Here is a 17,402-nt window from a genome sequence, read left to right as displayed (position 1 = left end):
CACTTGAGCCACAGTGCCACTTCCGGCTTTTTTCTTTTTGCTTATGTGGTGCTGAGGAATTGAACCCAGGGCCTCAAGCATGCAAGGCGAGTACTCTACCACTGAGCCACCTTCCCAGCCCCTCTCACAGACTTTTCTGCCCATGCAGCCTTCAAACCAGATCCTCGGATCTCAGCCTCCTGAGTAGCCACGTTGACAGTGTGAGCATCCAGGTGTGCCTATAATTTATAAACAAATAGACTCGGGGAGGGGGGGGAAGCTGTCCAACATTTGTTTTCAAGACAGGCTCTTACTAGTTGACCAAACTATCCTTGAACTCCCAACCTTCCTCCCTCAGCCCCCAGAAAGCTGAAATTCCAGGCACGCATCACCACACCCAGCTCAACACTTTTTTTATTGACATAAGAACAATAAAGTTTGAGTGGGAGGGTGTTGGCAGTGCCTAAGGGCCCCTCCAGTCTGGGCACTGGAGACTTGCTGGGTGTGGATATTCATAATAAAGATGTCTCAGGACCAGGCCCCACCTGCTCCATGCTGGTGAAGGGTCAATTAGAGTCTCAGGCACGTGTGTTTTATAGGTAAGGAGGCACAGGTCCTAAAGAATGAGAACTGAGAGCCAATAGCAGCCTCTCTATAAAGACGCTGACCTCTTCCCCTAGAACATGAAGGATCTCTGCCACCTCCTCCTCACCCATCCCACCTAAGAAGAGGGAAAAATGGCTTTCCTTCTGCTCTAAAGGGTGTCTCCTGAGACCCTGAAAGGCAATTATCTTTCTTGATTCATACAGATTGTTGATTCAGATATCCGGGACCCCAGGTCTGAGCTTTTACCTACTCTGTTCTCTCTAGAACTTAATGTAGAACCTGAATTTTTGGGGTTTTGATTTTTGGGTTTGGGAGAGGTTTGTTTGGGTATGTTGTTTTTGTTGTTGTTGTTTTGTCAGATGTGGGCTTGAACTCAGGGCCTGGACACTCTCCCTGAGTTCTTCTTCTCAAGGTGAGTGCTCTACCACTTTGAGCCACAGTGCCACTTCTAGTTTTCTGGTGCTGAATTGGACATAAGAGTCTCACAGAGCTCTCTGTTCTTTTCTAGCTCTCTCTGCTCTCTCTCTGCTTGCTCTCTCTTCTCTCTCTCTTCTCTCTCTCTGCTCTCTCTCTCTGCTCTTTTCTAGCTCTCTCTCTCTCTCTGCTCCCTGCTCTCTCCTCTCTCTCTGCTCTTTCTGTCCTTTTCTAGCTCTTTTCTCGCTCTTTCCTCTCTTTCCCAGCTCTTGCTCTTTCCCAGGCCTTTCCCAGCCATGTGGAGTATAAGGCCTAGCCCAGGCCCAGATCCCTCTCTGTTCTTTTCTTGCTCTCTCTGCTCTCTCTGCTCTCAGCTCTCTCTCTGCTCTCTCTGCTCTCTCTCTCTCTCTGCTCTTTTCTAGCTCTCTCTGCTTCTGCTCTCTCCTCTCTCTCTCTGCTCTCTCTCTCTGTCCTTTTCTAGCTCTTTTCTCGCTCTTTCCTCTCTTTCCCAGCTCTTGCTCTTTCCCAGGCCTTTCCCAGCCACGTGGAGTGCCAACCTTGCCTGGCCCCAGCAGGTCTACTGAATAAACCAACCCCTTACCTGAAAAAAAAAAAAAAAGAGTCTCACAGACTTTCCTGCCTAGGATGTTTTCAAGCCATGATCCTCAGATCTCAGCCTCCTGAGTAGCTTGGATTACAGGCGTGAGCCACCAGCACTCGGCTGTTTGGGGGAGCGTGGGGGACATGTATGCACACATGCACGCACCATTCCTAGAACTTAAACTCAGAACCTAGGTGCTGTCTCTGAGCCTTTTAGCTCAAGGGTAGCGTTGTGCCACTTGAACCACAGCTCCACTTTGAGCTTTTTTGGTGCTTAAATGGAGGTGAGAATCTTACGAACTTTCTTCTCTGGGCTGGCTTTGAACCACAATCCCCAGATCTCAGCCTCTTGAATAGATAGGATTACAGGCACAAGCCCCCAGCACCTGGCTTTGGTTTCTTTTCTTTTTTCTGCTACTAAAATGCTCACTTTGTCTCTGTGGGGAAGTTCTTCCTGCTATTAATTTCAGATTTGCATGCTGAAAATAAATCCTAAACTGTTCAGTAGCAAGGATATTGTGCCTGATCTTGTGTGCCTGTCTTCATTCCAAAGAAGGAAGAATTCCAGAGAACAGTAGGGCCTATACCTCCGCTACCCCTTGGGGGGTGGGGGCCACAGCCCTCCCTGAAGCAAAAACACTTCCTAAGCAGGAATGGACTCATGGCCTTTCCTCCCTGTCTTTTTCCTGCCTAAAGGTATGCTCTGCATCTCCACTGCCCATGACATACAATCCAGGCTGCTGAGAGTAACATGTATAACCTTTAAGCCTCTGTCCCCACCCCAATGCACCATGTCATAGAAGCCACAAAAGATAGGACTAAAGATTGAACCCAGCGCCTCTAGCATACCAGGCAAGCTCTCTACTACTTGAGCCACACCCCTGGCCTTACATTAGATGATTTAAACAAAGAGCATCTCCTGGCAATTTTTCTGGGCTTATAATAAACAACAGGAGCTGGGCACCAAGTGGCTCACACCTATCACCCTAGCTATTTGGGAAGCTGAGATCTGGAGGATCACAACTGGAAAACAGAAAAGTCTTTACAAAATAATTATCAAAAAGCAGGCTTGGAAGCATGGCTCAAGTGGTAGAGTGCCAACCATGCAAGTGTGAGGCCCTGAGTGTAAACCCCAGTACCTAAAAAAAAAACAAAAAAAATCAGGAGGGTGAGAGGAGGCAACTGTCCCCCTCCCCCCACCCCCTAAAGCTGCTACATGGGAACCAGCAGCTCTGACACAAGACTTTCTTGACTTCCAGAACTGATCAGGAAGCCGTTTCAGACACAGCTTCTCCATGCTCACAGAAGAGGATGCGGGATGCTCAAAGGCAGCTGATAAAAACCCAGGTCAGGCCAGGAACTGGTGGCTTATAATCCTAGCTACTCAGGAGCCTGAGATCTGAGGATTGTAGTTTGGGGGAGGGGGGGAGGGAGGGGGATCCGGTCGTGGGGCCTGAACTCTGGCTCTGGGCGCTGTCCCTCAGCTCTTCAGCTCAAGGCTAGCGCTCTACCACTTGAGCCACAGCGCCACTTCCGACTTTTTTCTTTTTGCTTATATGGTGCTGGGGAATCGGACCCATGGCCTCAGGCATGCAAGGCAAGCACTCTACCACTGAGCCACCTTCCCAGCCCCTGAGGATTGTAGTTTAAAGCCAGCCCAGGCAGGAAAGTCCATGAGACTCTTATCTCCAACTAACCACCAGAAAACTGCCAGTGGCACTGTGCATTAATGTGGTAGACTTGAGCAAAAAAAAAAAAAAAAATGCTCAGGGACATCACCCAGGTCCTGAGTTCAAGCCCTATGACTGACCACCCCCCCTGCAAAAAAAGAAGAAAAGGCCAGGAACTTGTCCCCAAAGCAGAACAGGGATTAGCCTGCTGGCATTTCAGTTCTCTAACTATTCCAACCTGCCCAGTCTGGGCTCTGCCTCCTCTCTGTGCTAGATGCCCCATGATCCCCTGACAAGGGGAGAACTAGGGCCATGGAAAGGGAGGAAGGGACTTCCAGGGAGCTCCCACCCTGGGGCACAGGCCAGACCACAGGAGGGCGAATCAATGTGCGGTATGGTGTATTGCCCCTTCCAAGAGAGCGTGGTGCCCCTGCTGAGCCCGGTGGCTCTGCGCCCCATTCCCATTCCCAGGCAGTAAAAGGCACAGAGAAGAAGACACAGGCATAAGCCCCTCCCTCTGGGCCCACCACAATGGCACCCAATGATGCTGGGGAAGGGGCTCCTGCCCACTGGTGTCCTGCGTTGCCAAGGTCAAGGACCCAAGGTCAGTCAAGACACTTCCTCTCTGCTAGCTCTGCCAACCCGTCCTCCAACCCCAACACACATACTTGCACACCCGCACTCACACACACACAGAAACACACACCCCAACCTGCCAGCCCAGGCCACTCCTCCAAAGCTTCCCTTCCCCCAGCCCGCGCGCCTGCCCCACCTGAGCTGGTTGGGACACGCAGGGGTGGGGCCTGCGGCTGTCAAGGCCACGTGCAGGGGGGAAGGACTGCCTAGAGGGCCGGCTGCTCTTCAGGTGAGCCTGGAGGTGAGCCCGCCCCCCCTCTTACTCTTCACTGGGCTCCCAACCACAGAACTACACACAGCCAGCCACACAGCTAGCTCCCGCTGCCTGCTGGGACACCAGGTATGTGTCTTTGTTCTTAAAGAAAAATTCAGTGCCCTTTCACCCCTCTCCCCCAACTCATTTAACCCTTTGTTCTCAGGGTTTTTGCCGCTTCTGGGGCAGATGGACAAAATCGGGGAGGAGACTGTAGGTGACAGAGATAGATTCAGGATCAGACAACTGAGGGTAGCGCTTACAAAGGGACTAAGTCTGTACTGCACTCCTGCTGCACAGATGAGAAACTGGAGGTCCAGGGAGGTTCACGGGCACTCGGGAAGGGATGGGACAAAGACCTGGGTCTCCTGCCTCCCAGCGGGAACATTGTGGCCCTCTGAAGCAGGTAGGACTGGTTGCTGGCACCCCCTGGGCGCGGGGGGAAATGGATGACCCAGCTGGGTATGTGCTTTGTGGGGGACGCAGACTCCACCCTCAGGTGCCTTCACTCATGGAGGCTTCTAGAAGGGAGAGAAGAAGTCAGGAGAAAAGGTGGCTTGCCAGGGTCCCAGGAGTACCCTGACTGGAGTCCTTAAGAAACAAAGAGAGAGGCTGGAGCACCAGAAGGTAGAAGGTGCACGCATGTGCGCACACATACACACACACACACACACACACACACACACACACACACACACATTCTCTGCCTCTTAAGAGTGGGAAGGAATCAGCTCAACTGTTCTGGTAAAAATAGAGGTGGGCAAGCAAGGTCCTGGAATACAGTAATACGGTACAACACTGGCTTGGCAGTCCACTGGTACGAGAAGGGTTAAAAGTGAGAAGAGCTTGAAGAAGAGCCTCTAGGTTGGCTGGCTGCCCTTTGCTGGGTCCCAGTATGTTCCAGAACCATAGGAGGAGCTGAAGTTGAAGGGGATTGTGTGTGTGTGTGTGTGTGTGTGTGTGTGTGTGTGTGTGTGTATTTGTGTCTGTGTCTATGTCCTGGGACCTAGGGCCTGAACTGGGGACCTGGGAGACACTATCCCTGAACAATTTTGCTCAAGGCTGGTACGCTGCCATTTGATCCACAGCTCCACTTCTGGCTTTTTTGGTGGTTCATCAGAGATAAGAGTCCCATGGACTTTCCTGCCTAGTCTGGCTTTGAACCATGATCCTCAGATCTCAGCCTCCTGAATAGCTAGAATTGCAGACGTGAGCTGACCTGTGCCACATAATTGTGTGGGAGGGTAGAACCAACAATGCCCAGGGTTCAAGCCCTGGTTCCTCTCCTAGAGGTTGGGTGAGCTTGGACGAATCCCTCCATCTCTCCCTCAGGGCAATCCACAGGACCATTGGAGAATGAGATCGGTAGGGCCTGTCATTAGCATAGGCTCACAGCACTGATGAGACAGCCGAGACCCTCTCAGAGCAGAAAGAACCTTTCTCCTGACTTGCACAGAAACAGTGTCCAAATCCATAGGCAGACCCAGCTTGCAGGGCCCCCTGTGAAGTCAGGGTCTCCCCTCGCCTGCCCCCCTCCCCCACTCCCAGGGCCTGGCTGAGAAGCCAGTAGGGAGTGCCCAGATCCTGTCCCAACAAACCCAGGACACTTGAAGCCACGTCTCCAGCCCCGTGTCCTCAGCTGCCCCTGGGGAAAGAGCTCCGAGGCCGGCTCCCTTCCACTGCCATTTATAGCCACACTTCCCTGCCTGGGGTTTACCATCCCTTCCAGGTTCCCAGCCAGGGAGAAAAATTGGCAGCAAGCATCTAGAAGGCTGTGTGGGAGGAAAAGAAGAGGGACCTGGCGTTTGTCATTCACTATGTCACCTTAGGCAGATCCCTTTCCAGATCTCACTTGAACTGTACTTGAACTCCACTGGACTTGAGGAGTTAAGACTCCGCACCTCCAAGGTCTGGATTTGAATCCTGAATCCTACTCCACCTCCCTCCTCTTCTCCCCCCAACCCCCGCCCAATACTTGGGATGGATATGCAGCCTATGAAACTTTTCTGAGTGTCAGTAAAGTGGGGGAGATGGTGCAATACTTCCCAGTGCACTAAGGTTTGAGTTACTTAATCAAATCCTCTGTAAACCCAGTGGGTGCTTGACAGGTAAGCATGCCACCATCACCATAATCCATTTTCTTTTCTTTCTTTTTTTTCTTTCTTTCCTTCCTCCCTCCCTCCCTCCCTCCCTTCCTCCCTCCCTCCCTCCCTTCCTCCCTCCCTCCATCCCTCCCTTCCTCCCTCCCTCCCTTCCTTCCTTCCTTCCTTCCTTCCTTCCTTCCTTCCTTACTTCCTTCCTTCCTTCCTTCCTTCCTTCCTTCCTTCCTTCCTTCCTTCCTTCCTTCCTTCCTTCTTTTTGTCAGTCCTGGGCCTTGAACTCAGGGCCTAGGCATGCATTGTCCCTGAGCATCTTTTGCTCAAGGCTGACGCTCTACCACTCTGAGCCACAGCGCCACTGGTGGTTCATTGGGGATAAGAGTCTCGCAGACTTTCCTGCCCAGGCTGGCTTTGAACCTCGATGCTCAGATCTCAGTCTCCTTTGTAGCTAGGATTGCAAATGTGAGCCACCAGCGCCCCTGCTTCATAATCCCTTTTCAATTCACTCACAGCTGACTGGTCTCAAGTATTTTTTTTTCCTGCACTTACGGCTGACTCTAGAGCAGAAAATGGATGGAGAAGGCCATCTTGGGAAAAGGGAGCATTGAGGAATACTAGGGCTCAGGCAGGTAGTGGGAACACAGTCCATGTGTGCCAACCACCTAGCGTTTCCTCATCCATGCCTCCTTCCCATCCTCACGGAGGAACTAGTGCATTGGATGAAGGTTAGACAACAGAAAAGACTTTCCATAGGAAAGTAAATGAGGAAGTTGACCATCTCTTTCCTTTGAGGAACCCCCAGGGAATGAATATCATCTGATCATGTCGCTCTCTAGCTCACCACTTCGGTGACTGCCCATTGCCCTCAGGGTTGAGTAGGCAAGTTCTGAGTCAATGTGAAAAAAAAAATTTTTTTTTGGCGGGATCTGGCTAGCCTGCCTCTTCTGCCCCATCTCTAGCTCTCTCCACCTCATGCACTGCTTCCTAGATGCTCAGTAACGCTGCTTGGTTTCCCCTATCTCTCGGCTGGGTCTTTGCACACACGTCCCCCCTGCTTTGAGCACTGCCTGCCTCCTCTCTCCACCTGCCCTGCCCCACTAGTTCCTGGTTTTTCTTTGCATGTTCCTATCTGCAGCAAGTCCTTCCTAACCTCCCTACCGGTGCCACACTGTCCCCTCTGCTTCCTCTCCTCCTGGTGACACTTTTTACAGTTGCTGCCTTCTTTTTTCTTTCTCATTTCATTTATTCATTCATTCATTCATTTATTGTTCAATCCTGGGGCTTGAACTCAGAGCCTGGACACTGTTGCTGTGCTCTTTTTGCTCAAGGCTAGCACTCTACCACTTTGTGCCGCAGTGCCGATCCTGGTTTTCTGGTGGTTAATTGGGGATAAGAGTCTCACAGGGACTCTCCTGCCCCAGCTGGCTTTGAACCCCAATCCTCAGATCTCAGCCTCCTGAGTAGCTAGGATTACAGGCGTGAGCCACTGGCATCCTGCAGTTGCTCTCCTCTTTACCAACCCCCCCCACTTTCTCCAAGTGGCCTAAGTTGCTGGGATCCAATCAACAGACTGCCAGAGATCCAGTCCAGCTCTGACATTTGCTGGATGTATGACCCTTGGGCAAATTACTCACTCTCTGTGTCTCAGTTCTCTCCTTGTAAAATGGGATTATAACTGTTGCTACCTCACGAGGTTGTCACAAGGACTTTAAAAGGCTGTCAGGGTAAATATCAGGGCCTATTGCGTAGTAATTACTCCATAAACTCTAGCTAGTACTTAATAATATGCCTAGGGAGCACAAAGGCACAATGCCTAAGTGCATCGGATGGTACAAAAGAATGTTTATCAAAATGAACTCCAGGAAATGGAAACAAAGAGATTTTTCTTTGTTGATGATTTGTTTTCTTTTTGTCGTGTTTGTTCACTTATCTGTCTTTGGGAGGGTAAGGCTGGGGCACAGAAATGGAGAGACAAAGGGTGAACAAATGCAGCAGTGGAGTGGTGCTGTGGCTCAAAGTGGTAGAGCACTAGCCTTGAGCAAAAGAGGTCAAGGGCAGTGCCCAGGCACTGAGTTCAAGGCCCATGATCGGAAAAAAAAATGCAGCAGTGGTGTTCACTGGACACTGTGGAAAATGAACTATACAACTTGTGGGTGAGGAGGGGAGGGAAAAACAGAAAGAGTGAGGGAAGGGTGACAAAAAGAAATGTGCTCTTGCTGGGCACTGGTGGCTCATGCCTGTAATCCTAGCTACTCAGGAGGCTGAGATCTGAGGATTGAGGTTCAAAGCCAGCTCAGGCAGGAAAGTCCATGAGACTCTTACCTCTGATTAACCATCATCAGAAAACCAGAAGTGGCGTTGTAGCTCAAATGGTAGAGCACTAGCCTTGAGCTGAAGAGCTCAGGAACAGCAGCTGAGCCCAGAAATCAAGCCCTGTGACCAAAAAAAAAAAAAAAAAAAGCATACCTTACCTGACTTATGTAACTGTAACCCCTTTGTACATCACCTTAGTAATAGCAATAAATTATTAAATTAAAAAATGTAAATAAGATGCCTAGGACATAGTAACTGTTCAATAAGTCCCAATTGAAGTCATGTCTCACTTGACATGATACTTGTCATGTATCAGGGGCTATTCTGAGCATATTTGCAAATACCAGCTCATTTTATAGGTAAGGAAATGGTGTAGGAGGGGAGGAGGGGGCTCCCACAGAGAGGCTGATTCACTTGCCCAAACTTGCACAGCTAGTGAGTAGAGGGGAGCCAGGATGCAAAGCAGGAAGTCTGGACCTAGCAGCCATGACATTAAGTGAAAGAGTTGTGCCACCTTGGTGTGGCAAGGAGTGGGGACCGAGGCAGGGGCTTCAACTACAGAACTTACTCAGTTCCAACCTCCCCCCCCCGCCACCTCTTTCAGATTCTCGGAGCCCCAGTTGGTGATGTGACAACATTCCAGGGTCCTTGCTGCCACCATGTCCCAAGTGATGTCCAGCACCCTGCGAGCAGGAGGCTTGGCTACCTGTGAGGAAGCCAGGACAGCTCTGCGCCCAGCCCCTGGCCCCAGCCTACCACCGCCGTGTCCTTACTACACCACTGAAGGCTGGGGAGCCCAGGCCCTGATGGCTCCTACACCTTGCAAGGGCCCCCCCAACAGGCTTCCACAGGCCCCCCAGGCTGAGGTCAAGGCCCACGGCCTCCTGCCAGGTCCCTGTGAGCCAGCCTCGGGGACCCCACAGGGCCTGGATTCCTACATTGACTTCTCGCTGGAAAGCCTCAACCAGATGATCCTGGAACTGGACCCCACCTTCCAGCTACTTCCCTTGGGGGCTGGCAGCCCCCTGGCTGAACCTGAGCACACCACCATCTCCAAGAACAAAAAGGAGGAACAAGAAGCCTTAGGTAAGGACCTGGGGTCTAGGGCCCAGGGAAGGGGTGGAGACCAGGCCTTCTGAGGAAGAAGGAGAATCACAACAGCCAGAGATACTGGTTAGACAAACTCCTTGCTCTGCTGTACAGAAGGGATAAATACAAGTTTCCTTCACTATCCGGTTCTATTTGGTTCATGAATTTGGGATTTGATGGACATTCTGTGTGTGTGTGTGTGTGTGTGTGTGTGTGTGTGTGTGTACGCACCAGTACTGGGGTTTGAGTTCAGGGCCTGGTCACTGTCCCTTATCTTTATTGCTCAAAATTGTTGTTCTACCACTTGACCCACAGCTCCACTTCCAGCTTTTTGGTGTTTAATTGGAGATTAAGAGACTCCTGGATATTCCTGCCTGGGCTGGCTTCAAACTGAGATGCTCAGATCTCAACCTCCTGAGTAGCTATGATTACAGACGTGAGCTGCTGGCACCCAACTGACACCTATTTTATGTGGGTTTCACGAGAACTTAGATCAGCTAAGATAGATAGATAGATGGATAGATAGATAGATTAGATAGATTTAGATAGATGGATAGATAGATAGTTTAGATAGATAGTTTAGATAGATAGATAGTTTAGATAGATAGTTTAGATAGACAGATAGATAGATAGATAGATAGATAGATAGATAGATAGATAGATAGTTTAGATAGATAGTTTAGATAGATAGATATAGAGATGAGGATTTTCTTGAGCTTCAGAAATGCTGTGTTCCTGAGACCTACTGTTGTGTGGTGTTAATCTTTAGAGATTAAGTTAGGCTCCCTGAAATGTCTGTGGTGTTATTGTCTGGGCCCCTCATCCTAGTTAGGAGATGCTCAAGCTAAACCCATTGGAGTTTGAGACACACTGAATTCAGTCCATTAACAGCAGGAACCCTGTTGGGTTCAAGCTGTGGATAATGGTAAATGTTTTAGCAACTGGCTCCTCTGGCTGGGGAGGGAGGGGAGGGACAGAGTGCCCAGATGTGAAGTAAGTATCTGCCTATGTCCAATGGTGTAAATTCTCCCACTGGGGCCAGTTTGAAGCTACCAAGATGACAGGCACTGAATGTGCAGCTAGGAAAACAAGGGTAATCCTTGCTGTTCCACAGCAATACCACTGTGTCAGCCAGGTGCAGAAGCATACACCTGTAATCCTAGCTACCCAGGGGGCGGAGGCAGGATGATAGTTTATGGCCAGCCTGGGCTAAATAGTAAGACCTCCCCCATCTCAAAATTAATTCATAATTAACTAATTCAGAAACAAAAAAAAAGTGTGGGGAGGGGACTAGGGAACATGTACAAGGCCCTGGATTCAAAAAATAAACCCCATCATATCAATCAAATAGATATTAAAAAGAAAAAGAAATATCTCAAGAGCATAGCTAACAATAATGTAGAAAATAATTAGGTTGTGATATATTTTAGTACTTATTGCCTTTTTGTTATTGGGAGTGTTTTGGTTTGGTTTGGGTAGATTTTTTTTTTCTTTTGTCAATTGTGGGGCTTGAACTTGGGGCCTAGGCACTGTCCCTGATTATATATTTGTTTTGATTATATATTTGTTTTGTTTTGTTTGTCTGTTGTAGGCTTTAAACTCAGGGCCTAGGCACTGTTCCTGATTATATACTTGTTTTATATATTTGTTTTGATTATATATTTGTTTTGTTTTGTCTGTCTGTTGTGGGCCTTAAACTCAGGGTCAGGGTGCTGTCCCTGAGCTCTCTTGCTCAAGGCTAGCACTCTACAACTTTGAGTCACAGCTCCACTTCTAGTTTTCTGATGATTAATTGGAGGTAAGGGGCTCACAGACTTTCCTGCCTGAGCTGGCTTTGAACCCCAATCCTCAGATCCCAGCCTTCTGAGAAGCTAGGATTACAGGTGTGAGCTACAGGTACCCAGCTTGTTGTTGTTTCTGTTGTTTTGTTTCATTTTGTGTGTTTTGTTTTAGTTTTGGGGTTTCTCTGGTTGTTCTGTTTTTGTATTATTTGAGATAGGATTTCACTCTGGAGCTCAGATTATTCTCAGACTCACAATCCCACTGGAGTGCTGGGGTTATAGGCATGTACGACCATATCCACTCTGCCTTTTGTTTAAACCGTAAATTATTTCATTGTGTTTATATAATTTAATTTTTAAAATAATGGCAGAGTTTAGCAACCAGCTGGACAAGCTCTTAAAAGTATAACAAGCTGACACAAGCCAACACCAGCACGTCACTGAGTCCAAGGAATCTGGAAAACACTGCCTCTGGAGTTAGCTTTCCACATGTGAAAGGAGTTTCAAGGATTTGAGGTCAAGGAGCTGAACCCCCACTAGACAGAGGAGGCAAGAGAAGAAGAAGGGGGGAGTAGGAAGAAGAAGAAGATGATGTTTAAAGAAGATGTTTAAACAGTCAACCAGATTGAGGATTACCGATAGACTCGCTGTTAACTCCATTTATTGAGTACTTAATAGATGCCAGGTGCTGTGCTGAGTACTTCCTATAGAATCTTCACCCAGTACTAAGGAGGGCATTTTTTGCCTCGTTTTACAAATGGAAGTCTGAAGCTAATGAGAGAAGCCAATCTACCCCAGCCCCTACCCCATCCCTAGAGCCGGGCAGATCTTAGACAAGCCATGCTCTTCACTTCTTTGAGTCTTAGAGTATCTGTTATCTATAAAATGGAGATAAGAATCCTTTCCTCGGCTGGGAAGATGGCTTAGTGGTAGAGTGCTTGCCTAGCATACATGAAGCCCTGGTTTTGAGTCCTCAGTACCACATAAACAGAAAAGGCCAGAATTGGTGCTGTGGCTCAAGTGGTAGAGTGCTAGCCTTGAGCAAAAGAATTTTAGGGACAGTGCCCAGGCTCTGAGTTCAAGCTCCACAACTGACCAAAAAAAAAAAACCTTTCCTCAACAACTAACATTTGTTGGCTGTTTAACCAAAGCTCTGGCAGCACTGTGAGCCATTCGAAATGGTGGCTATTTTGTGAAACATAAGAGATTGCATGTAGGGACTGCCCCAGGGTAGGTTTGGACTCCAGCGGAGGCCAGCCCATTGCCCCAGCCCTCTGGCACCCACCCCAGGCTCCTGGTCTCCAGCCTGCTCCCCTCCATCACCACACACAGTCTCCCAGGCCTGTGAAAGGCAGCACCTCCTTCTTCAAGGGCCTTTCCATTGCTTCGGGCCAGTCATGGGCACGTCATGTCTTGGACCTAATTACAGTTGGCAGGAGCAAGCCCAGGGTTTCAGCGTTCATGCCCCCAAGGCAAGGGTTCCACCCATCTAAGGCCAGTTGGGGCAAGACCATGGCTTTGCAGAGTGGTGTCCACATGCATGCAATGAGGTGAAGACAACCCCCTCTTCCCTCTCTGGAAGGGGTGGATGGGCACAGTAATGCATCCTCTTATACCCTGGGCACAGCCTGCTATTGTGAGCCTGGCTCCACTAAACAGAATAACAGCAAGAGAAAAGAAAAAGAGAGAGAGAGGCTAGCAGTGACCAGAGGATCCTGACAAAACTGTCCAGCTCTGAGCTAGCAGAGGAAAAAACAAAAAACAAAAAAGCAGCCTGGAGCTTTGTTTTAAGAGAACTCAGCCCAGTCAGATCTCCTTTAGGAGGTTGTCTACGAAGCCAGTCAGAAGGGTGGACACACATGGCTCACTTTGCAATCTCACCTTTCCTCCTTTGGGGGTGCCGATGAGGGATGAACCTGTCATGGTAGAGACAGCAGATGTTCCACATTCCTCTTTGCCCTAACTTGGCAAAGTTAAAAAACAAAAACAAAAACAAAATTAACCATTGACAATCCTCTCTTGACACATTCCCCCAGATACAAATACACAGGCTGTTTTGTTTTTGTTTTTGTTTTTTTTTGGTCGGAATCGAACCCACCTTCCCAGCCCCTCTCTTTTCTTTTCTTTTTCTGCTGATACTAAAGTTGGAACTCAGGGCCTTGAAATTGCTCAAGCTTGCTCACTTGGTTGGTGTTCTACTACTTGAGCCATGCCTCCAGTCCAGCTTTTTTCCCTTTTTACTTGTTAGTTGTAGTTTTGGGAGATAGATGCTTCTCAGACTGTTCTGCCTGGCCTGGCTTCAAATTGATCCTTCAGCCTCCTGTGTAGCTAGGATTACAGGCCTGAGCTACAGCTGCCCGATGCTAGATAGATTTTTTAAAGGACTGGTCCCTGTTAATGCATGTTCCCAGTGTCTGCCTAGTAAGAATCATAAGAATCATAGTGGCAACCTTACTTTCTTTTTTTTTTTTTGCCAGACCTGGGGCTTGAACTCAGGGCCTGGGCACTGTCCCTGAGCTTCTTTTGCTCAAGGCTAGCATTCTGCCACTTGAGCCACAGTACCACCTCCAGCTTTTTTCTGTTTATGTGGTACTGAGGAATGGAACCCAGGGCTTCATGCATGCTCGGCAAGCAATCTACCACTAAGCCACATTCCCAGCCTTACTTTACACCTGAGGAAACTAAAGCTTCGGGAAGAAAGTAATGGTATGTGGGCACACAATTAGCAAGTGGTAGGTCAGACCCCAATCAGCCCTGAATCTGGGCTCCTAACTCTGTACTCCCATTTTCTCCCTCTTTCTTGGTGCTAACTTCCTGCCCACCGGGGCATCACACATAGGTGTGTTGGAAAGCAGCCTTCCAGCTCCCATCCCGAACCTCAGACACCCCAGGGACATGTTTGGGTCCCTTGTCCCTGTGTCAGGCTAGCCTTCCTTTAGACCTGACCTACAGAGTCGCTCTTCCTCGGGGATCCCTTCGTGGCTTCTGGAAGCAAACGCCAAATCCCCTCTGTATCCTTTCTGTGACCTCCCACCCCGTCTTTGGACAGGGCCTCCACTTTGCATTTTCCAGCCATTTCTGCCAGGCCAGGCTGTGTGCCAATCCCAAGGGAAGGGTGTTTAGTAAGTGTCTCTCCACCCCCCCACCCACGGGCCCTCCCTCCGCCCGCCGCCCTGCCTGCTGCCGCTGGCGCCTGCAAACACCCTGCACTGCTCAGACTTGCCCCTCAGGCCTGTAAACAGCCTCTGCACCCCAGTGATGGAGATGGGGGGGACCTCTACCACCCCACCTTAATCTCCCCAGGGCCACAGTGGGGGTGACTCACAGCACCAGGGCCCCCCCCCCTAGCTTGGCCTGCCGGAGGAGGAAGGGAGCAGAGTCAGGGGCAAGGTCTTTGTTGAGTGTTTGGATGACCAGGGATTAGGGGGGTCAAAAGCTTCACTAGGTCCTCCCCCAAATCAGCCAAGCCCTTCACCTTGGAACAGAGTCCCAAGGGGCTACCTCCCTCTCCTGGAAGAGACCCCTAAACAGAGCTGAGGGGCAGAACTTGGCTCCTCACTGGCTGTGTGGCATACCTGGCCGAACCTTCATCTCTTTGAGTCGTTGTGAGAGTTGGATGAGATTACACACATGTGGCACACTACTGGGACATAGAGCCCTGGACTTCTGGTCTTGGTTTAAAACTGCTGTGCAGTAAATGTGAGCTCTACTACTCCCATTTATCTCCCCGCCTCTGTTTGTTCCTCTACTAAAAAAAAATGCTCCTGCCTAACGGCTGTCCCCCAAGTTCAAAAGCAGTTATGGGTATAAACACTATAAAGTCCTAAATAAATAGACTTGCCTCGCATACTTGCACTCAAATCCACCCACTCCAAATATTCTCCTCTTGTCTTCATCCTCCTAAGCAGAGAGAGAGATGTCCACCTTGGCCAGAGGTGGGGGAGAGAGACATTGGGGGGAGAGAGAGAAGGAAGGAGGGAGAGGAGAGGGAGAGAGAGAGAGAGAGAGAAGGAGGGAAGGAAAGAGGGAAATAGGAAGAGAGAGGGAGGGGGAGAAAAAGAGGGAGAAGTAGAGAGGGGGATTGGGATGGAGGACCTCCAAAAGTAGGGCTAACTCCTTGAGACCTCCATGGGGTCAAGCTCTGTCCATCACTTAGTTCTTCACCACAACCTCAAGAAGTCAGGTGTAGATCTCTACTTGGCAAATAAGGAAACTGAGAGAGATTGGAAAATCCCTCCTGGCTGGAAGTGACCCATATGTGTCAGACTCCAGCCCAGATTTGTGACTACAAAGCAAGGTCTCTGCCTCCATCCCCTAGACCAGCAAGCTCAGGACAGCCTGACAGTCTCCACTCACATCCTCCCCCCTTCCCCCCCCCCTGCCCTGCAGGTCCAGACCAAGGCAGGAAGCCTGAGAGCAAGGCCAGGAGGCCCTGCCCAGAGCAAGCTGGGGCAGGCTCAGGTGGGGGGGGATGGTGGCTAAGCCAGGCCCTGGCAGGTGAGAGTCTGGAGACAGGAGCCCAGGGCAGGGGTTCTTACAGCTTTGCTTCTATCCTTGGGAGCCAGGGGCAGAACTTGCAGCCTTGAAGGTGGGGGGGGAGAGGTTACACCCCTGCTCTCTGTCACCTTTAAACAGCACCAGGACAATTCTCTTCACCCCCAGGTTAAAAGAAGGGGCATCCATCCTCTGGGGGTGGGGGAGGGAAATAGAAGCAGCCATAAGCCAATCTGCAAGACCTCTGCAGGAGGAACAAGGGCTTGGAAACCCTGAAGTCCTAGGGTACCCACAGCACACGAGATAACCAGTCCCCTAAATGACTCCCTGAGTTCTGTCATGAGTACGGGTCACCAGGAGGCCCAAGGTTCAGCAGAGGCAGGACTTGCCTGGGAGGTGGCGGGGGGGGCTCCCAGTAGAGTTTCAAACATCCCCTAGGAGTGTGGCAAGGATGCCCTTCTTGATGCCTGATGCCATAGGCCGAGCCTGAACTTGTGCCTGTCTGACCCCAGGTGAAGAGGTGGATGAGGCCACATGTCACCCTGGCTATGCTTAATCCCAGGAAACCAAGATAACAAACAAAACCAAGCCAAGCCTGGGCACCCCTCCACCACCACAAGATTCCCTTCCAGGAGGCACGGGGTACAGCTCCAGCTCATTCTGGGGCTGTGGTTCCGGGGTGTGATCCTGCTTCAGAAACCCAGCCTTCATAGTGGGAATAGACATTAAGGCAATTTCACAACCACACACCATGAGTGAGCAAGCCGGTGGACGGTGATTCTGGTATGGGTGTGGTGGGGGACTGGGACGTGCACCCAGGAGTTAATCACCTACTATGTGTCAGGCACAGTACTCTGCTGCCTATACCAATCTCATTTCCTCTTTCCTGTGACACCCAGAGTCTGGGGGCAGTCATGGCACTTCCATAGGTGAGGACTGGGAACTAACAAGTGATAAAGTCAAGTTCTCAACCCCAGAGCCAAAACCACTGCCTCTCCCCAGCCCTGGGACAATGCCACCATGAAGGTGACCTTAGAACAGAACCTTGGAGCTGGGGGTTGACCCTGATTCCAACAAACTTCTCCTCCCTGGGATTCCATGTCACCTATATTAGGAACGGGGGAACAAGCCGGGTGCCAGTGGCTCACACCGATAATCCTAGCTACTCAAGAGGCTGCGATATGAGAATCACTGTTCAAAGCCAACCCGGGCTGGAAAGTTCATAAGACTCCCATCTCCAGTGAACTACCAGAAAGCCAGAAGTGGATCTGTGGTTTAATAGAGAGCTGGCCTTGAGTGAAATAAAGCTCAGGGACAGCACCCAGCCTTTGAGTTGAAACCCCAGTACCAGCACAAAGAAAAAAGAAATGGGGGGAGAAAGAAAGAAAGAAAGAAAGAAAGAAAGAAAGAAAGAAAGAAAGAAAGAAAGAAAGAAAGAAAGAAAGAAAGAAAGGAAGGAAGGAAGGAA

At 49.9% G+C, this 17,402-nt stretch overlaps 1 protein-coding gene across 1 annotated transcript in view; it reads left to right on the top strand.

Annotated features, from left to right (window-relative positions):
• Window positions 1–9,229: 9,229 nt before the first annotated feature.
• The window catches only part of Tns4 (tensin 4), a 22,491-nt gene continuing 14,318 nt past the window's right edge, over window positions 9,230–17,402 (top strand). Inside the window, exon 1 of the mRNA XM_013037823.1 lies at window positions 9,230–9,656. Within this exon, the coding sequence (XP_012893277.1) occupies window positions 9,230–9,656 (427 nt within the window). The remainder of the gene's footprint in view (window positions 9,657–17,402) is intronic.

The sequence above is a fragment of the Dipodomys ordii genome, unplaced genomic scaffold (assembly GCF_000151885.1).
Source record: "Dipodomys ordii isolate 6190 unplaced genomic scaffold, Dord_2.0 Scaffold7, whole genome shotgun sequence".
Taxonomy (NCBI): domain Eukaryota; kingdom Metazoa; phylum Chordata; class Mammalia; order Rodentia; family Heteromyidae; genus Dipodomys; species Dipodomys ordii.
This window is presented reverse-complemented; position numbering and strand designations above follow the sequence as displayed.